This window comes from Typopeltis vanoorti, chromosome 20, assembly GCF_054136105.1.
Source record: "Typopeltis vanoorti isolate ZY-2024b chromosome 20, IOZ_Tvanoo_1.0, whole genome shotgun sequence".
Classification (NCBI taxonomy): domain Eukaryota; kingdom Metazoa; phylum Arthropoda; class Arachnida; order Uropygi; family Thelyphonidae; genus Typopeltis; species Typopeltis vanoorti.
The window spans coordinates 34143279-34166313 of record NC_143568.1 but is presented as its reverse complement, the minus strand read 5'-3'; the positions used below and the strand labels follow the sequence as shown (position 1 = coordinate 34166313).

Sequence of the window (23035 nt, the reverse complement as noted above, 5' to 3'; positions counted from 1 at the left end):
CTCCCATAAAGGGAATAGACTTAAACCATCAGATCTGTTTAAGTTAGGAGAGTGGAGTCAAGTTTCACATGTTTCTTTATAAAGCCATTCTATGAGGAACCGACTGTTGTGAAGGACTCTTGTCTTTGTCCAGTGGACTCTATGTCTGGTTAAGATCGCATGCTCTGCAAGTCCAGACTGTTCAGGTTTAAGGTACTGAATATAAGACTGATGTTCTTCTAGTCAAATAGAGGCAGATCTTCCTGTTTGTCTGAAATAAGATAATCCACAAGAACAAGGAAAAAACTGTAATGTGAGAGAGTTTGTCCAATGTGATGTATGTGGGATGTATGCATTCCTGAATGAGGCTGGAGTTTGGATTGAAAGTGATAGTGGTGGGAGAATGTGCAGAAAGTGTAAGCAAAGTGAGGAGTTGAAGTATGTGTGAGGTTGTGAGACAGTTATGGTTGAAGAAAGCCAGAATGTGAGTGAAAATAGTGGCTTGATATGGAATTGCAATGTACAAGATGGCAATGTGAGCGGTGATCAAAGATAGAGTGAAAGAACTATACAGCGAGAGAAAATGGTTTAAATGATAAAAAAAATGAGGAATTATTTGTAGGAAGTGAGGTCGCAAATCGGAAGCTGTGCAGTGATACAAAATGCGCAGCGCCAATTAGAGCACCTGCAAAACTCTTTCCAGAGTGATTCGGCTAACGTAAATAAACAAGTGTTTGAAAGGAAAACTAAGCATAAGAGTGGGAGAGCTTCTGAAATGAAGGAAAGAGTGTTGTATGGTGACTTGTTATTAAGAGGAGTGATAGATGGGAGTTTAACTAAATCGTGCTTACCGGGTGTGAAATTTAAGGATGTAAGTGAGAGTATTAGAGCGCAAAAACAGAGGGTGAAAGAACTGATAGTTTTGGTGGGTAGGTACGAATGAATTGAAAGGAGATAAATTTTTTATGATAGAGGACTTGAAAGTATTGTTAAAGGTAGCGAAAGAAAAGAGTGACGGAGTTAGAATGGTGAGTCTGTTGCCGTGGTATGACAGAGAGGAGTTTAGAAGGTGGGCCATAATCGCAAATGACATTATGCGCAGGTTATGCAGATGGTATGGAATTTGTGGACATGTGGAATGAGTTTGATGGGCAAAAGGATTTATACAAAATGGATGGCCTGCATTTGAATGGATTTGGTGTGCAGAGGCTGGAAAAAGTGTTGCTGAATGAAGTGAAAATGGATGTGCAGAACCAGGGAAACGAACTACCAAGGAGGGGGGGGGGGTAGATATGCGGACATCAATGAGACAGTTGAGTGTAAGAATGTATATAATGTACCCGAGCCAGTACTAAGGACAAAAAAATGGGAATGGGATATTTAGAATAACGCATCAAGATGGGGTGGGACAAAGGGATCACTGCATTTCATGTATACTAATGCCAGGAGTATTAGGAACAAAAAGGAAGAATTTTTGGCCTTGATTGGCTCTTCCTAGCCACAGGTTATTGGCATTAGTGAAACATGGCTGACGGAAAATTATATAGTTAGTGGGATAGAATGTGTAGATTATAGTGTGTTTAGGAGGGACAAAGAGAATAAAATAGGGGGAGGGGTGTTATTGATGATAGCTGATGAACTTCAGCCAAGGAGTATTGAAGTTGTATCAAAGGATAGTGAAAAGAGCTCATTTGAGGCTATTTGGTGTGAGATTGAGACTGGCAGAATAAAATATACAGTTGGGTGCTGCTATAGACCAGGTGATAGAATAGATGGTGGAGATAGTATGCATAAACAAATTGATGAAATGAGTGGAAGGAGGGTAATTATTATGGGAGATTTCAACTATGGTAACATTGATTGGAAGGAGGAGAGGACACATGTGAGGAAGGAAATGGATTTTATTCAATTATTAAGGGATAACTATCTGAGACAGTATGTAATTGAAAATACTAGGGGTGTGAGAGTGCTTGACGTGGTAATAGCATCTCAGAATTTGACTGTAATGAATATGACCATGTTGCCACCTATTGCTGAGAGTGATCATAAGGTCTTTACCTGGGAGGTAGCTAAAGGTGTGGAATTTTCGATTAAGATAAGGTATGTGTGGAATTACCGTGCTGGCAAGTATGACAAGCTTAGGAGATTGCTTGGGTCAGTGCCATGGCATGTACAACTGCAAGGGCTGGATGTCGATAGAGCATGGGAAGTGTTCAAGGAACATTTACAGGAGGTTATGGCTGATTGTATACCTAGGGTCCGAATAGTAAAACAAGTAGGGGTTAAATGGATGAATAACACCATTAAGCTTGAGCTGCAAAAAAAGAAACAACTGTGGAGGGAATTTAAAGAAAGGGGTGATCTGCAGGCACACGAATGGTATAAAGTGCAGGCCAGAAGGGTAACGAGTGTGGTGTAAAAAAGCAAAAGCGGATTATGAAAGGAAACTAGCTATGCAAGCTAAAGAGAATCCCAAACAGTTCTTTCAATATGCTGCAAGCAAGGAAAAAACTGTACACAGCAAAATGATTTTAAGGAATGACGATGGTAAAGAGGTCTCTGAATCAGTCGATATAATGGAGTTACTGAGCGAGCACTTTGCAAAAGTATATCATCCAGGTGGTGACATTGAAAAAATGAAGGAACCATTAGTTTATACGGGAATTGTGATGAATGAAGTGGAGGTGAATAGTCTATTACAGAACCTTAATATTAATACATCTGTGGGATTGAATGGTATACCGGCACGGGTCTTGCGTGAAGCGGCTAAGGAATTATCAGTGCCCTTGACCATGTTGTTTAATCTGAGTCTCGGGTCTGGTTTAGTCCCGAAGGTGTGGAAAGAGGGGAAAATAGTTTCACTGCATAAAGGAGGACCCAAGACTACGGTTGCAAATTACCGACCGATCAGCATATCAGGAGTCGTTGTCAAGGTCTTGGAGAAAGTAGTCAAGGGAAAAATACAGGAATGGATTGATGAAAATGAGTTACTGTACGTGGGACAGCATGGCTTTGTGAAGGGTAGATCATGCCTCAGTAACTTGCTCAAGTTTTATAATAAGGTGACGGCCGAACTGGATAAGGGTAATGGGTTTACAGTGATACTGCTGGACCTGGCAAAGGCATTTGACAGGATACCATAAGTTGATGTCGAAGTTGATGTCTATTATAATTACCTGCATTATAATTTCACATAAGTTCCTGTTTCTTTGATACTCCTGCATGTCTATTCATTTTCCAAGTCAAAACCATATGGTCACTCTCTCCAACTGGTGGGAGAGATATCATCTCAGTTATTATCAACTCTTCTGATGCTATAACCAAATCTAAAACTCTTGAACCTCTTGTTCCCTCTGTTACATGTTGCCTAAGACATTTGTCCCTCAAGAATTCTAGAAATTCCATTCCACTATTGCTACATGCATCTTCCTCTCTCGAATTTATACTGCTGTAGTTAAAATCTCCCATAACAATCATTCTTCTTGCACTTGCCAAACTTAGCTGTCTAAACATCTCCTGGTCCCCATCCTCTGTGCTCCTGGGTCTGTAGCAACACCCCACTAAATATCCTGTCTTGTCTACCTCTACCTCACACCATATGCTCTCAAAATCATTTGTCTCGCTGCCTTCCAAAGCCTCCATCTTAGAGGATATAAGTCGTCACTTATCATAAGCAGTACTACCACTATGCTTTCCCCTCCAATCCTACCGAAAAATGATGTACTCAGTGACTTCTATTCCTGTTATATCCTCTTCTGTCAACCACATCTCAGTGATCCCAATAATTTTTGGCTAGGCTGATGCTATCTGCGCCACCAATTCCTCTCCCTTATTCCGGATACTCATGGCATTAGTATAAAGCATATAAATGCCATTGTTTCTATACCCAGCATTATCCCCTCTATTCTCCACTGGGCTCAGTGTTACCTGATGTCATCTCCCTTCTCCCAAGTATCCATTCCCACAACAGGCCACCCCTGCTATCATCCTCCCTGGGACACACTTACTCGTTCAGAACAGCAATCTCTCCAGATGCCTACGTCCTTTCTCATTCAAATGTAAATAGTCTCTCGCATACAATTCCTCTCTTTCCTCAAACGCACTCCAAGCATCCACATATCAGGTTGAGTTCGAGGTTATATCGTAGTGTGTAGTGTTCGTGCAAGCTCCTGATAAGATAAGTATTATTTTCAGTTATCGTTGATAAAATTAGTTAATATTGCATAGTTTTGTTTGCCTTGCGTATTTTAGTGCGTCTGTTTGTGTGTTTTTGGTGTGTATAACTTATTATTTGATAAAACACGTTGCAATAATTATGGCACCTGTACGAAGGAAAATGGCGGCCAGTAATGATGGTTCGCCATCGTTATCAAAGAACAATAGTATAAAAGAAATGAGTCAATGTACTAGCTGTGAAATGTACGCTTTACGGAGTGCGGTCGGAGTGTGGATAGATGATAATAAAGAATTGAATGTGTGTAGAAAATGTAGGGAGAATGAGGAATTGAAGTGTATTTCGGATCGTGAGCGTAATATTTTTGTCAAACTTCAGAATGAAGAAAATAGCGATATGACAAGAAACGGCAAGGTAGTACATGAGAATTATGAGAGTGCGAATGTAGAAAGTGTAAATGATAGTATTAATGGTTTCTCAGAGAATAAAAAAGATGAGATAGATGCATTGAATGAGATCGCGTTGTTGAATGGTGCAATAGAAAGGGCAAAACAGCAGCTAGAGTGCATGAACAAAAGTCGATTGAATGAACCAACCAATAATAAAAGGTATGACAGGAAAAATAGGCATATGAATGTGAACATGAACAAAATGAAGGATAGAGTGCTGTATGGAGACTCGTTAGTACGAGGTGTGTTAGTAGAGGATTTGACAAAATCGTACCAACCTGGTGCGACCATAAAGGATGTAACTGAGTCTATTAGAGAGCAAAAGGAAAGGGTGAAAGAAATGATTGTTGTGGCAGGTACGAATGATTTGAAAGGAGATAAAATGGAAATGATAGAAGACCTGAATGAATTGTTTGAGGTAGCAAAAGAAAAGCGTGAGAGATTTAGAATGATTAGTCTTTTGCCACAGTATGACAGCGAAATGTTTAAAAGGAGAGCCATAATTGCGAATGACTTTATGCGTGGGTTATGTATGACGAGCGGTGTGGAATTTGTGGACGTGTGGAGTGAGTTTGATGGGCGAAAGGATCTATATAAGATGGATGGCTTGCATTTGAATGGTTATGGTGTAAGAAGACTTGAGAAAATGTTGCTGAATGTAGTGGATGTGCAAATTCAGGGAAACTAGATTTGTTAAGGGGGGGTGGGGAGTAGATATACCTTAGGGAGGCAGTTGAATGTAAGAATGAATATAATATGCTAGAGCAAATAAGGACGACAAACCAGAGTGGGATAGTTAATATAAGGCATCAAGGTAGGGTTGGGGCTAATGGGGGTCTTAAATTCATGTACACTAATACTAGGAGTATTAGGAACAAGAAGGAAGAGTTTTTGGCCATGGTTGGCACTTCCAGACCACAGGTTATTGGTATTAGTGAAACATGGCTGACTGTAGATGATATAGCTAGTGGGATTGAATGTGATGGGTATAGTGTGTTCAGGAATGACAGAGAGAATAAAATGGGGGGAGGAGTATTGTTGATGATATCTGATGAGCTACTGCCAAGGAGAATAGAAGTTGAATTGCAGGATAGAGAAAAGAGCACATTTGAGGCCATTTGGTGTGAGATTGTGGCTAGCAGAACTAAATATACAATTGGGTGCTGCTATAGACCAGGTGATGGAAAAAATGGTGGTGACAATATGCACAAGCAAATAGAAGAAATGAGTGGAAGGAGGGTGATTATTATGGGAGATTTCAACTATGGTCGCATTGATTGGAGTGAGGAGAGGACACACGGGAGGAAGGAATTGGATTTTATGCGGTTATTAAGGGATAACTATCTGCGACAGCATGTAATGGAAAATACTAGGGGTCAGAGAGTGCTTGACCTAGTAATTACATCTGAGGATTTGGCTGTAACAAATATGACCACATTGCCACCAATCGGTGAGAGTGATCATAGGGTCTTGACTTGGGAGGTGGCTAAAGGTGTAGAATTTTCAATTAAGACAGGGTACATGTGGAATTATCGGGCTGGAAAGTATGACAAGCTTAGGAGTTTGATTGGCTCAGTGCCATGGCATGTACAACTGCAAGGACTAGAAGTTGATAGTGCATGGGAGGTAGTTAAGAAGTGCTTGCATGAAGCAATGGCTGACTGTATACCTAGAGTCCGAATAATAAATCAAGTAGGGGTTAAATGGATGAATAACACCATTAAGCTTGAGCTGCAAAAAAAGAAACAACTATGGAGGGAATTTAAGGAGAAAGATGACCGGCAGGCATATGAATGGTATAAAGCACAGGCCAGAAAGGAAGACGAGTGTGGTAAGAAAAGCAAAAAAGGATTACGAAAGAACATTGGCCATGCAGGCTAAAGAGAATCCTAAACAGTTTTTTAGATATGTAGCAAGTAAAAGGAAAAATGTACATGGCAGAATGATTTTAAAGAATGCCGATGGTAGGGAGGTAACTGAATCAGTTGAGATAGCTGAGTTACTGAGTGAGCACTTTGCAAGAATATATCATCTAGGTGGTGACATTGCAGAAACGAATAAACCAGTAGATTATACGGGAATTGTGGTGAATGAAGTGGAGGTGAGTAGTCTATTGCATAACCTCAATGTCAATATATCTGTGGGATTGGATGGTATACCAGCTCGTGTAGTACGAGAAGCAGCTAAAGAATTGTCAGTACCCTTGACCATTTTGTTTAATTTGAGTCTCAGGTCTGGGTTAGTCCTGAGCGGGTGGAAGGAAGGGAAAATAGTTCCACTGTATAAAGGTGGTTCCAAGACTGCTGTTGTAAATTACCAACCGATTAGCATATCAGGAATCATTGTCAAGGTCTTAGAGAAATTAGTCAAGAAAAGAATACAGGATTGGATAGATGAAAATGGGATATTGTATGGGGACAACATGGTTTTGTGAAGGGTAGATCATGCCTCAGTAACTTGCTCATGTTTTATAACACAGTGATGGCTGAACTGGATAGGGGTAATGGGTTTACAGTGATACTACTGGACCTTGCCAAGGCCTTTGACAGGATACCACATGGAACCCTAATCAGTAAACTGGAGCATATGAGGATAGATATAGGGTTGGTAAGATGGATAGGAGGGTGGTTGAAGGAGAAATACCAGAGAGTGGTTTATTCAGGAGTGGAGTCAAAAAGACGTCTTGTGACTAGTGGAGTGCCACAGGGCTCTGTTCTTGGACCACTGCTTTTCAATTTGTTCATCAATGATATATGAAAGGATTTGAGAGGAAGTGTTCACTTGTTTGCTGATGATGCAAAGTTGGGTAGAGCAATTGTGAGTGCACAGGATGTCAAAATTTTACAGGATGATTTGGAGGACTGGGCTAGGAAAAATGGATGTCAGTTTAATGTGGCAAAGTGTAAGGTTATGCACTTTGGGGTGAAAAGAATAGCAGCAGTATATCGCATAGGTGGAACCGTACTCCAGGAGATTGATGAGGCCAGGGATTTGGGAGTACTGGTGGATAGGGAGTTGAAGTTTAGGGGGGCACATTGCAAAAGTAACTGAAACAGCTCACCAAATCACTTGGCTTATGAAAAATACTTTAACATGCAGAGAGAAGCAAGTTGTTGTTCCTCTGTATCGAGCCTTGATAAGACCCCATCTGGACTTCTGTGCCCAGTTATGGGCACCAGGGTTTCTTCATGATGGGGAGGAAGTGGAGAGGGTCCAGAGATGAGTGACCAAGATGATAGCAGGTCTGTGGAATGAACCTTATGAGAATAGGTTGAAGATTTGTGGGTTGCAGAAATTGGACGATAAGCGAAGGAGGAGTGATATGATTGAGACATTCAAATTACTGAAGGGTTTTTATAAAATTGATCCAGAAGATATTTTTGAAAATATGACTGGTGGTGGGAGGACTAGGGGGCATGCTTGGAAGCTGGGCAAGAGCGTGGCTGACAAGGGTGTTAGAGCTAGGTTTTTTACTTGGAGAGTGGTGAATGAGTGGAATAAGCTTCCAGAGTCTGTTGTGAGTGCTACGACAGTGAATGAGTTCAAGGCAAGATATGATAGATACTGTGTAAATGTTGAATAGTTGTTCCAGACATGATGTTAGGGCCTCCCTCGATGAGTCTGTCGACTCATTGGAGTTTCCCAGAACAACAATAATAATAATAATAATATACCAGTCCTCTCTTGTCACACATTCTTGCTATTATGCCATTCAATATCACCACTCTTCTGCTCAGCTCATCATTATCATACCTAGGCAACACACACACTATTTTTCCTCTCTCTGTTTTCTTCTGTACAGTCTCAAGCAAAAACCTCATATCTCTCGCTGCCCAACTTACATTACCACTCAAGTCATTCGTTCCTACCATCACAATCATCTCGTCCATCCTTTCACCTCTCTTAATTGCCATAGCCACCCTTTCTATTGTTCCTCCTGGCAAACACTCCTCACGCATCCTATCTTGAACACCACGGATCATTGAGTCGCCATACATTATACCTCTTACCATTCCCTCTCTCCTGTTGTTTCCATTCTCTCCTCTTCTTTCATTCCCATAGGTCTCTCTCATTCCCTCTCCTCTACTGCTATTCTCTCTTCTATCATTCCCATACCTCTCTCTCTCTCTCTCCTACTGTTTCCATTCTCTCCTCTTCTAGCACTCCTATACATCTCTCTCATTCCCTCTCTCCTACTGTTTCCATTTTCTCCACTTCTAGCACTTCCATATCCCTCTCTCATTCTCTCTCCTACTGTTTCCATCCTCTCGTCTTTTAGCATTCCCATATCTCTCTCTCATTCCCTCTCTTCTACTGTTTCCATTCTCTCTTCTTCTAGCACTTCCATATCTCTCTCTCATTCCCTCTCTTCTACTGTTTCCATTCTCTCTTCTTCTAGCACTTCCATATCTCTCTCTCATTCCCTCTCTTCTACTGTTTCCATTCTCTCCTCTTCTAGCACTTCCATATCTCTCTCTCATTCCCTCTCTTCTACTGTTTCCATTCTCTCCTCTTCTAGCACTTCCATATCTCTCTCTCATTCCCTCTCTTTTACTGTTTCCATTCTCTCCTCTTCTAGCACCCCCATACCTCTCACTCATACTCCTTAAATTCTCTCTCTCTCTCCTACTCTGATTCTCCTTGCATTTATCTCTTCCATTCTCCTAATCTTATCTTTCATACTTCTGCTCTCATTCACAAGACATTCCACCTCCTCTTTCAACTCATCTATCTCCCTCTGCAGGTCAATCACTCTTAATCTAAATTGACTCTCCCAAACAAAACCATCTCCTGAACTTTCACAGTCATTCACACCTTCCACACTATCAACTATTATTTTCTCATTCATATATATCTTTTTTTCATTAACATAGGAAAAAATTAAATTAGACATTTTAATTAAATTAACACTAGTTTATAGAGATTAGAGATAGTAAGTATTAAAAATTTAAATGAAATTCTTAATGCAAAGTAGGTGGGGCAGAATGTTTGGTTTAAAAAAGTGAGGGTACCATAAAAATCAGCAATTCACTAATTCTCATGAGGCCTAGCGATTATTATGTAACACCTCTAAGGAGTCAAAGACTCATCGAGGGGGAGGGCACCTATTCTACAACTTTTCATATCCACCATTCAATCCACCAACTACAGCAAACCAATGCATCTACTGCCCCCACCATCATTAGTATTTTCACAGACAATCACAAACATCCATGCCCATGATGGGATTAGAGCCCACAGCCTTTGGCTGGAGAGCGGATACACTAACCACTCGATCAACCAGACTGATGTACTGACTAATCTTACTTGGTGGGGGGGGAGAAGGATATGGTTTTCTCATGCTATAATTATGGTTTTGTTTCTCTATTTTGCTTTAAACTGATATTTATTAATTTAAATTCAGATTTGAGTTGTTTTTTTTTATTTATTTTAAATTCTAGTCCAAATTTTGATTTAGGTATTTCAAAAAAAAAAAAATCATTTCATGTTTTTTCAATTATGTCAAAAAAAATTGAATTTATCAATTTGATTCAGTTTTCCATCAGTGGCAGAAACATAAACCATTTTGTTTGTCTCAAGAAACATATTTAAAACTCATTGAGAACTCATGTTAATACATTTCATTATTATTCATAAGAATAGAACTGGAGATAGACCTGCTCATGGTGGAATTGCTATCCTGGAGGACAACATGCTCCTTTCCAGCATGTCTATCTTAATATGTTCTGGAAGTGATAGCCATATGCCTGTCAGTAGGATTTCTTATTACAGTATGTCATTTATTTACCACTGGATTCTGAGTTAAATCAGATCAACCTGCATAATTTTATATTGCAACTTCCTCAGCCCATTTTTCTAATGGGTGACTTTAATAGACAGTACTCTGTTGGGTCATGCCAACATGAATGGATGAGGTTAAGCGAGAACCAGAGGTCATCCCTGGAAACTGTATAAAGAGGGTGTGAGTAGGGGAGTGAGAGGCAGGTTTTTTCGTGCAGGGTTGTAAATTATTCGAATGCCTTGCTTGAGAGTGTGGTGTCTGCAAGGAGTTTGAGTGTGTTTAAGACACAGTATGATGAGATGTGTGTGTGTGATAAAAGGACCTCCCAGATGAGTCTTTGACTCCATGAGGTCTTGTGAAATAATAATAATATGCTTCACAATAATTACCTCTCCCTTCTTAATAATGGATGCAATGTTTTCTTCCTTTTTCCTACCTGTTCATATTCTGCAACAGATATTACAGTCTGCTTCTCTGCTATTCTTATGTTGTTTCATGTGGGATGTCAAAGAGAACATATATTGAAGCAATCCCTTTCCTATGATTTGTGCTTTATTCTCACAGGAGCCATGTTCTTTTACATGGAAAATTTCCTAGGCTGACAGGAATACTTTTTCCTATCCATCTAAATTTAATTCAGAAGCAGTCAGCCAAACACCAGTCACTGAAGCAGTGATGTATGTTACAGATTGTATTGTCCAGGCAGCACCAACTGAAATTCCAAAAACATTATTTTGATATTGCTATGGTATCTATGGCATAAATTGGAGCAAATGAGGATGAATATGAATCTTATGACTTGGATCATAGCAGGTGGTTGATGGACAGCTATCAGAGTGGCTTATGGAGGAGTTGAGTCCAGGAGAAGGCAAGTGACCAGTGATGTACCACAGAGCTCTATGTACTTAGTCCTCTGTTGTTTAATTTGAATATCAATGATATAGGAAATGATTTGACAGGAAATATTCAATTGTTTGCTGATGATAAACTTGGAAGAGCAATGGTAATGAAGGTGATGCAGAGAATTTGCAGGAAGACTTAAATAGAGTAGCAGTATGGGCAAAGGTAAATGGCTTCCAGTTTAATGTAGCCAAATGTAAGGTGATGCACTTTGGGAAGTCCAAGCTATGTGCTATAATAATGAAACTAACTGTAGGAAACTGATGACGAGGCCAGGGGCTGAGGGGTTTGTGGACAGAGAGTTAACTTTAGAAGGCATATTGCAAATGTATCCAAATAGGCACATCAGATTACATAGTTGAAGAACACACTAACAAGCAGGGATAGAGAGGTTATTGTTCCCTCTGTGTAAGGCTTTAATAAGGCCACATCTAGACTACTGCACACGGATCTGGACTTCCAGATTCTGTGGGATGAAGAAGTGGAATGGAAGGAAGGTAAGATGGTGGGATTGCATAAGAGCTGTAGCAGACTGAAAGTGTCTAATTATAAGCCAGTTTGTGTTTCATCTAGATCTTAACAACTTGTTAAGATCTAGATGAAATTAGTGAGGGACCATATACAGCATTAGACGTTGCTCTAATCTGCCTAATGCTGTATGTGGTCCCTCACTAATTTCATCTAGATCTTATCTGTAAGAGTCAACATAGATTTCCTAAGGGGTGCTCTTGCTTTAATAATATGATTGCCTTTTATAGTAATGTGACGAGCAGTTGATGAGGGAAAGGCATATACTGCCATTTTTTTGGATTTTGCAAAGGTAATTGACAGGGTGCCACATGATATCTGATATTTAAGTTGCATCACATGGATTTAGATGTCGAGTTAGTCAACTGGATTCAGGATTGGCTGTCTGTTAGGTATCCGAGTTGTGTATAGTGGGGCAATATCAAGGAGGCAGAAATTTACAAGTGGGGGTCCCACAGGGTTCAGTACTGAGACCTGTATTGTTTACCCTTTATATCAATGATATTGTCGGTGAATTACAGGGAGATATTCAGTTGTTTCAGTTCTGATGTGTAGCTGGGAAGGGTTATTAATAATAGTGCAGATGTGGCAGCCCTGCAAGAGGATTTGAATAAACCAAAGAGATAGGCAAATGAATGGGGATATCAGTTTAATGCAGCAAAATGTAAAGTCTTGAAGGGGATAAATTAATGGGAGGTGCATACTTGATTAGAGGAGCTGTGCTGCAGAAAGTAGGGGAGACAAGAGATCTGCAGGTAATGATTGATAGAAACCTGAATTTCAGGGAACATATTGCAAAGGTGGTGAAGGTAACCCAGAAGATTGCTGCAATACTGAGAAGGATGCCGACCTGAAGAGATAAGAGTTATCGTTCCATTGTATAAGACCCTAATCAGACCACACTTAGACTATTGTTCTCAAATTTGGTCTCCAAGATTTGAAGGAAGTAAATTAACTATGGAAAGAGTACAGAAGCAGATAACAAAGATGGTTTCAGGACTGTACAATGTTAGTTATGAGGATCGGCTGAGGGAATGTGGACTGCAGAGTTTGATAGATAGAAGAAGGAGAAGTGGTATATGATTGAGACTTTTAAGCTGTTGAGAGGTGGTTACAGGGTTGACACTGGGGAGTTCTTTCGCTTGGTGAAACAGCAGGAAGGAGCGATGACAGGGGACCATCCCTAGAAGTTACGAAAGGAGGCTGTGAGCAAAAGGATGAGAAGTGGTTTCTTTGCATGGAAGGTGGTTGAACTGCGGAATGCATTGTCTGATACAGTTGTGAGAGCAAGAACGGTCATTGAGTTCAAAGAGTGATATGATAGACTTTGTGTTTCCTAGAAAGGACCTCCGTGATGAGTCTTTTGAACTCCATTGGATGCCTGAATAATAATAATAATAATAAATAAAACAATTATTCACTTGTTTGCTGATAATGTGAAACCTTATGGTGGATAACAGATCATTAGATACAGTGCCAGTTTTGGTAGCTCTTCAAGAACTGAATAAGCTGGAAAATGTAGGTATTTGCTTACATTTTCCAGCTTGTTCAGCTTAAACTGGCATCTTCATTGATTTGAATGGGATGCCAGTTTGTCACAAAACCTAAGGTTTTAATTGGATATGCTGATAGAATGCATGCTGTGTTGTTGGAACTATACTGGAGGAAGGGAGTGGAGTAAAGAGATTAAAAATTTGAGGTTTAGAAAATGTATTGGAAGGGTGGTGAAGGTAATGACTAACAAAGATAAGGTGGTGGTTCCATTGAATAAGATGCTGATAAGACTACAGCTGATTACTGTTCAGATCTGGTAACTAGGATTTGCAGGTACTGAAGAAAGAGCATAAAGTAGGTAATAAAATGATATTCTAGGATTATGGCATATGCAGCTAGAATGAGAACATGTAATCTGCTGAGTTTTATGGATAGCAGACAAAGGGATGATATGATGATATGAGACATTTAAGCTGTTGAGAGGTATTTACTGAATGTGCACTGGAAAGATTTTTCATGGTATAAGACATGGTTCCATCCCTGGAAGGTGGATAACAGAGTCGTGAGTAAGACAGTGGTAGAGGATGAAATGCATTGCTTGGGTGGTGAGAATATTGATAGCAAATGAGTTAAAGGAATGACAAGATATAATTTGTGTTGTTTTAAAGCAAACCTTCCATGCTGAGTCTCATGACCCCCATAGAGATCCTGCATGGTGATGATGATGATAATAAATTCTCCTCTATATTGTATCTTTTCAGCTTCCTTCTGTGTCAATAGTCACTAATGCTATAAAATATTGTGATTAGTTGTGATAGGATAAGGTTACGTTCAGTTATGTAATTTTTCCATTAAACCTTGCTTGCCAATTATTCCAAATTAAACCGTAATGAAACAGCTTTGCTAATTCAGTAGTAATTGATATAAATCTTAGTTTGCTGAAATGTCAGTGATAATACACTTCAGAATTTTTTACAGAATATAAGGCTTATACAGACAATTCATTTTTGTATTATATTATTCACATATGTTTACCTTTTCTTACAGACAAATGGCACAGGTATCTCCTCCAGCAATCTCTACTGGGAGTAAGTAAACATTTTTTTATTATTTTCTCTTTATTTATGAATGGATGACATTATTATTTGTTAATACCACCCAGTGTAGTAGTAGCCTATGGCAAAATCATGGATGAATTGTGTTGCACATAATTATTATTAATGTACAATTTTTGTCCACCTGATATTTTGTGTTTATATAAGAAACTGCTCTGGCTGGACAGTTTTCATGAAAAGTATTAAACTAATATATGAAACTAAACTAAAATTCTTGACTAAAATTTATCCTGTGGTCTTTTAATTTTCATTCCAAAAGGCCTTTGATGCCACATGAAAAGTTGGTAATTAAATTGGAATAGAATAGAGCTGGATTAATAAACTATATTGTGCTGGATTGGAGATTGGCTGTCTGATAGTTATCACCAAGTTCCACTGTTCACTTTCTACACTCTCACCACTTTCTCAGTAAGCCAGTACATTCTATATTCCTACCACTCTCCATGCAAAAAAGTTATTTCTCACTCTCTTTTCCAAATTTCAGGGATAGCCTCTGTTTTATCCTATATAAAATCTTCCCCATCTGCTAAATACTTCTCAACAGCTAAAATGTCTCAATCATATCATCTCTTTTCCTTCTATCCACCAAATACTGAAGATCACATGCTCTCATTCCATCCTCATATTCCATAGTTCTAGATAACCTTTTATTATCTGCTTTATACACTATCTATTCAGCATCCTCAAATTCCAGTTACCAGATCTGATGAATTAATCAGCTACAGTCTGATCAGGGCCTTTTCTCTGTTAGTAATATAATGTCCTCAGTAATATAGTGGTCCTCGGTAATATGGTGGTTAGTATCCCTGCCTGTCACATGGAAAACGGGGTTCAATTCCCTGCCAATGAGTGTTTATTTTTTGCACCTCCATAGCGCAATTGGAAGGATGACAGTACATTGCGCTCTTCGATCGGAAAAGGCCTAAGTTCGATTCTCGTCATGACAGGAAGAATCTTTATGTTTTTTTTGTTTTTTTTTCAATTGAAGGCGAGTTAGCTGATCTCATTCAGAGGTAGCAGGGTTTTTCCCTCCTGGAAATTTGGGTTTTTAATCCTGCATACAAACAAATCAGCCTTCAGGACACATGCAATTTACAGACAAAATAATCCTAATGGTAGTGGAGGGCAATATATGGCATTGGTGTAGATGATGGAGAGGGAGAGTTGTAGAGCAAGTGTGCCCTCCCTCTTTGAGGGAGGGCACACCTACCCAAAGATTTCTTTCCTCCTTCCCTTTCTTTAGTATAGTTCCAACAACACAGCATGCATACTATCAGGAGAACCATTCCAAACCTTAGGTTTTTGACAAACTGGTCCCCATTCAAATGAATGTGAATTATTCAGCTTAAACTGGTATTTGCCAATTTAAGTTGAATAAGCTATGAGCAAATCTTACATTTTCCAACATATTCGGTTCTTGAAAAGTTACCACATTGGCACTGTATATAATAAACCTTCCTGGTTCACATTAACTGCAAACAACTGAATATTCTCAGATTCAGTGACAATATTATTAAGAGAGACCTACAGGGAATCAGGGATTCATTGAGGGAGGCCCCATACTACATGCACCAACTATTATACTTGTTCTTGAATTTATTCACGCTGCTTGCAAACACAACCTCCAGTGGCAATCCATTCCAATCATGCACCACTCTATGAGAGGAAAATCTAGATCTCACCCCCCCCTTCTTGGAAGCATTCATTCCCAGTTTCCATAGATGCCCTCTTCTTCTTTCTCCACCCTCCATAAAATGAAATATTGCATCAGCTGACATCTTGTATAGCCCTTTTCAGAAGTGTGTAAGTCTCAATCTCATCACCCCTCTTTCTCCTGTTTGCTAGTGTCTGCAGTATACAAATTCTCTGTCTTCATAATCAAATTTCCACTAACCTGATATCATCTTAACATTCTTCTTTGCACTCTCTCCGCTGTATCAGAATCATAATGGAAACCAGACCTGCACACAATAGTCCAAGTGAGGTCTTATCGAGGGCCTTATAAAGAGGCAAAATGACATCCTTATCTTTACATGTTAAAATTTTGTTTCAGCATTGCAATTATCTTTTGAGTTGTATGGTTACATGCCCTTGAACTTCAACTTCCTATCTGCTAACACCCCAAGATCCCCAGCCTGATCACTTTCTTCTAGCATAATCCCACCAATATAATACGACATTGGATATCTAATCTCACCAAAGTGCATGACTTTACATATACTGACAGTGAACTGATATCCATTTTCCCTTGCCCACAATTCAGGCCTATTCAAATAATTCTGCAAGTACTGCAAAGTACCTATCTTTGCATCAGCAAATAGCTATATGTTGCCTGTCAGATCCTTCCCAATATCATTAATGTACAGATTGAATAACAGCGTGTTAATAGTTAACAATTGAATAACAGTTTATTTAAAATAAAATATAATGTTTCTGTTTGTATCTCTTGGTTTCTAGTCATTCAATCTACTTCAAAAATATGTCTCTCAGCCAAGTCAATCAGTTATATTATATTATCATATATCAGTGACATTGTGTACCATTTCGTTTGGGTGTGCTGTCGTGGCTTATGCAACCAGAGCTTCAAAAGTACATCTATTTGACTGTATCATTGCATTTTATTGATGTATGAAAGTTTTTGAGTGCATAGTGCATCAGTGTGCATATTAATTGGTCCAATGCAATTTATTGTAAGATAACTTTGAATACTTTAATTTATCAATTAATTGTAACTAAATCTCTGTAGAGTGGAGGGACAATGCGTTTGTTTTACGATGTATTAGAAAACAATAATAAAGGAGAATGCTACATTTGGTTGGTTTATTTGAATTACTTAAAGGCGTGAAATTTGGAAGAGGAGGAGGACAAGACTTGCCTCTTTTGACTACAATCATACAATCTGCGAAATCTCTGGAAGAAAACGGGACAATCCATAGATCATCAACACTCTTATCCATTTGTAAATATGGATAAAAAAGTTATAAATTATTTATACAAAATTATATATTAAAAACATACAAAATTATATATTAAAAACATACAAAATTATATATTACAAACATACAGAATTATATATTAAAAACTTGTCTATATCAGTGTGATAAACGTATCAATTTGCACTTCACACACACAAAACAGATGTAACTCAGAAAACAAAAACAGCAACTCATGATACATAACAACATTTGATTGGATTGATTGACACAATAACCAATCATAGCCACAGATTACTGGGTGCTATTGTTTAAGTGCACACCATGCCTTGCCTGTTAGATGATTTAAAACCATGGAATGCTATGAATTTGACTCACTGCACCATCAGTACATCTATTCAAAGGGCTCAAAAGTGTCTGTATTTGTTACTGCACACCTAGGTTATTAAGACAAATATGATGCAATGTTTATGCATCGAAAAATGTCCTCTTTGTGAAGCATTGGTATTTTGTGTTTAATTGGTATTGGTAATTGTGTTTAATTTTAGGAATCTCACAGCCAGGAAACAGCAAGGGGAGTCTTTAACAGGAATAAATGCAAATATATAATATCGGTGATATTGTCATTCTGTCTGTGTGCACTGCACACCTACCACAACCAGAATATACACCACTGATATGTATGTATATGTGCGTGTATGTATGAGTGTGCATGTGTGCACGCACACATTTTGTGAAGTGAACAATGACTGTATTTACTTTGTAGAAGATGTGTTCTTCAGCTCAGTCCAGGAATTGATCAGCTCAATGGGATCAAATGGGACCTTGCTTTATGCCTTCTGCTTGGGTGGATCATTGTCGCCTTCTGTTTGTTCAAAGGCATCAAAACATCTGGCAAGGTATGATTCTTATTACTGAGTTATTACTAAAATATTGAGTTATTACTAAAGTTGTATTTTGCTTATTCTGGATTGTGAAATATGTGCATTGTATGGAGAATGAAATGTGCTTTTGTAAATAAAAGCATTCCACTAATTCAGATGTGGTAATAGCTGGAATTCAAAATTATTTATAGTCATGTGCCTACAGAGGTAGGCCAGTGTGAAAAATGCAGTTCACTCAGAGGTGACAAGGCTGTGTTATAAGGTCTGTTGTTTTGACGCTGAGTGGATACTGTCTTGTTCTCGAACCAACATGCTGAGGAGGTGAATTTCACTGTGGCCTAGATTCACCTCATCACTTCCTGATAGACTTGCTAATATCATTAATCTTCATTCCTGGGAAATATGATTGCATCATACTCTTTTCAAGCATTTCTCACAATACCCCTGTGAGAAAAGGGTATATGTGGAACTAAAAGGGGGGATGATTATGAAGAGCTCAGGAGTTAGATAGAGGTTAAATAAGGTAAGTGTGAGATGGATGAATAAAGAGATTAAGCATGCGATACAGAGAAAAAGGGCATTGTGGAGGCAGCATAAGAGAAGTGGAAATAACTAATTTCATGAGGTCTACAAAGACCAGGTAAGGAGGGTGACTTGGTTGGTGAAAGTAGCTAAAGAGAGATATGAACAGCAGTTAGCTAATGAAGCCAAAAAGAATCCTAGGGAGTTCTTTTGATATATAGCCAGCAAAAGAAAGAATGATTAAGAAAGGATGACATTGATTGGAGAAAATGGTATAAAGACAGCTGTTGCAGAATGTGTGGTGGAGATACTTAATGAGCAGTTCATAAAATCTTCATTCAGTTGATGGAGGAGAGACTGACTGTAAGTGAGCAAGAGGTGTTTGGGGAGTTGAGTAAACTAGATGTAAATAAGGCTGTGGGACTTGATAATATATCACCACATATTCTGAAGGAATATGCCAGGGAGTTGATGAGAGCCTTGATATATATTTTTTAATATGAGTCTTGCACTCGGACAAGTTCATAAGGAGTGGCAGGAGGACAAAATTTTGTCACTTCATAAAGAAGGTGATAGAACCCAAGCATCAAACTATATGCATATCTGTGTGTCAGGTGTTGTGGTTAAGTTGTTAGACTTGTAAGAACTAGGATACAGAATTGGGTTGACAAAAATGGTATTATCTTTGATGGACAGCATGTATTTGTTAAATGTAGGTCATGTTTTAGTAATCTACTTACTTATTACAATAAAGTGACTGCTTCCTTGGACAGAGGAGAAGGATACACAGTAATATACTTGGATTTTGGAAAAGTTTTTGATAGCGTACCTCATGATAAGTTGACATCCAGGAAAAGGAAAGTCGCTAGTGGAGTGCCTCAGGGGTCTGTTTTAGGTCCGTTACTGTTTAACTTGTATATTAATGATATAGGTGAAGATTTGGATGGAGATATTCAGTTGTTTGCAGATGATGCAAAGTTGGGACAAACCATGAAGTGTAGTGAAGATGTTGTGGCCTTACAGGAAGACTTGAATAGATTGAGTGATTGGGCATGGAAATGGGGATGTGAGTTCAATGTTGCAAAATGTAAGGTTTTAAAATTTGGAAAACAAAGATGGGATGCAGAATTTATGCTTGGTGAGAATATATATTGTTGGGGGTAGAGGAAATAAGAGATTTGGGGTTGATAGTGGATAAGGATCTAAAATTTAGGGGACACATCACCAAAGTTTTGAAGACAACACAAAGCCTTCTGGGAATGATGCAGAGGACACTTACGTGTAGAAGTAGGGAGATTCTTGTCCAGTTGTATAAGGCTTTGATTAGGCCACACACGGACTATTGTGCCCAGATTTGGTCGCCGGGTTTTCAGAAGGATGAAGAGATGTTGGAAAGGGTCCAAAGGAGAAGTTTCTGACCTCTGGAATGTCAAGTATGAGGAAAGATTGAGAAGATGTAATTTGCAGAGTCTGGTGGACAGGAGGAAGAGGAGAGATATGATAGAGACCCACAAGTTGGTAAGGGGTTGTTATAGGATCAATGCTGGAGAAGTTTTACAGAGAATAGTGGGAGAACCAGAGGTCATCCCTGGAAACTGTATAAAGAGGGTGTGAGTAGGGGAGTGAGAGGCAGGTTTTTTTCGTGCAGAGATGTGAATGATTGGAATGCCTTGCCTGAGAGTGTGGTGTCTGCAAGGAGTTTGTGTGTGTTTAAGACATGGTATGATGAGATGTGTGTGTGCGATAAAAGGACCTCCCAGATGAGTCTTTGACTCTATGAGGTCTTGGGGTAATAATAATAATAATTTCTCTTATCATAGAATCACCATACAAAATTCTCTCCTTATTCTCTTTCTTTTACTTTGTCAAACATTCCTTCCTCTTCCTTCACATCCTTTTTTCTTTCTCTTCTCATCAGTACCACTTGCTAATCATTTTTTCAATCTCTCACGCTCACACTTTGTCCTGTAAATGCCTTCGCATAAATGCACCATCTCCTTGCATTACAATTACTTCATTGTTGTCCAAATCATCCATGCTATCATTCTTATTCTGATAATTTTTATTGATTATCTCATTCCATTCCTCACTCTTTGACATGCACATTTTTCATGTCTGTTCTCCATTAAATTTACTACTCTCTCTCTCCAGATGGCCTACTCATCTGTTACTTGCTTTTGAAACATTTCTTGCACACTGTTGCAATCTTGCTAACAAACGACAGACCACTCACCCTTGGTAATGACTGCATTTTACAGATGCTTCATTTCACAAAATCCCTCATGTTGAAGTCCTTACATAAAGATCACCATCATTGCAATAAATTTATCTGAAGAATCCTTAACAACCTGAACACAAACAAGAAGACATCTGCCCCTGATGGTATCTCACCTATTGTATTAAAAAATTGTGTGTCTCAGAACTAACTTATTCTGTATTGCCTCTTCAATCTATCCTATTCAACTGGCATCTACTCTATAACATAGAAACAGGTCTGCATCCAGCTCATCTCCCAAAGAAAGGTGATAAAAGTCAACCAATGAACTAGCATCCAATTACTTTCACTTCTGTTTTCTGTTCTCTCAAAAATTATGGAGAAAGTCATCAATAACCAACTCTTGAACCACCTAAAGAATACCAGCTAATCAGTGACAAGTAGTATGGATTCTACCACTTGTGATTTACAGCTGATCTTGCTTTTATTTTACCACACACCTATGGACTCAGACATTGGAGAAATTTGGAGCAACTCACATGGTTGCCCTTGACATTTCAAAGGTATTTGATTGGGTTTGGCACAAGGCTTACTCACCGAACTGCCATACTATGGTCTACCTTCCCCCACTCTGCAACTGGATCACCAACTTTCTCACTGGTCACTCACTACATGCCATCGTGGCTGGTTTACTCTCCTCAGATTTCCCCACCAATGCTGGATTACCCCATGGTTCTGTTCTTTCTTTTCCACTCTCTTCCTCTTGTATATAAATTACCTGCTCTCACGGACTCCCAGTCCTATCTATAACTTTGCTGACTGCGGTACACTCCATTCCTACTTTTCATTCAACAAACCTTATAGTGCTCAAGTATTAGAATCCTCAAAATCTACCTGAAGTCAGATCTTCTAACTATATCACAGTGGGGCAAGGACCTTGTAAACTTCAATGCCACCAAAACTCAGTTCTGTCTGATCTCTTGCAAGAAAGGGCTTGCATCCCTCCACCTTACCTTCATTAATACTGAGATATCCAAACACAATCAGATTTCTCTTCTTTGACTGACCTACATCTCTTTCCTGGCACAACCATATTTCAACTATAGCTTCTACACCTGCCAAAAAAACTTGGTGTACTTTTTCGCACAAGACACTACTTCCCAACTTCACAGCTGCTAACTCTATACAAAGCCCAAATTTGCCCAGCCATGGAATAGTGCTCCTATATTTGGGGTTGTGCACCAAAATCCTCTCTAATATTGCTCGATTCTATCTAGGAGAGGACAGTCTTGCTAATTAATGATCCCCCCCCCCCTCTCTCATAGAAGGTCAGTTTCTGCCTTGTGCCTCTAATACAGATACTTTCTTGGACCTTGTTCTGTTGAATTGGCCACTATTATATCTCCACCTACCTCCAAAATCATTACAACAAGAGCCACTGCTAACACCCTTTTACTGTCCATCTTGAAAATCACTGAACCAACTTCACCGCCTCCTCTTTCATTCCTTCTACTTCTGTCCTTTAAAACTGTCTCTCCCACCCTGCCTTCCCTTCAAGATTACAACTGTCAGCTGTTCAAACAACACGTGAACAGACTCCTCCTTTCTTTTATTCCTCTTGCCCACATGGCTGGTATGCTATAGGTCTTGTGGCCTTTCATGTGTTGAAATAAAAAAATAAAAAAATTGTGCATTTTGCAAAATGTATTTTCTAAGTGAGAGATTTGGAAAATTTGTTACGATTATTAAAATTGATTGAGTAGCTATTAAGAAATTAATACTTGGAAATTAATATTACCGAACTTATTAAATAATACTATATGTATCTCTATCATGTTAAATTCTTATATCATCAGTTATAACATGGAATAACCCAAGATATTTTCTGCATACATGTATTCACACAGATTCAGATTCCCTTTAAAATCTTTCAGTAATGACCTGAGCATGCTTGCATTCTTCAAGGATGTATATTCTTTGTATTGTATTTTTTGTCTTGCGTTCTGCATCTGTATGTACAGTATCCTCTTGTTTTTATTTGTGAGTATGAACAACATTCT

The 23035-nt window shown here is 38.8% G+C and overlaps 1 protein-coding gene across 1 annotated transcript in view; it reads left to right on the top strand.

Annotated features, from left to right (window-relative positions):
* LOC150095356 (sodium-dependent proline transporter-like) overlaps window positions 1–23035 on the top strand; it is a 190492-nt gene that overhangs the window by 156356 nt on the left and 11101 nt on the right. Inside the window, exons 7-8 of the mRNA XM_090410664.1 lie at window positions 14354–14394; window positions 18121–18253. Coding sequence (XP_090266790.1) covers window positions 14354–14394; window positions 18121–18253 — 174 coding nt within the window. The remainder of the gene's footprint in view (window positions 1–14353; window positions 14395–18120; window positions 18254–23035) is intronic.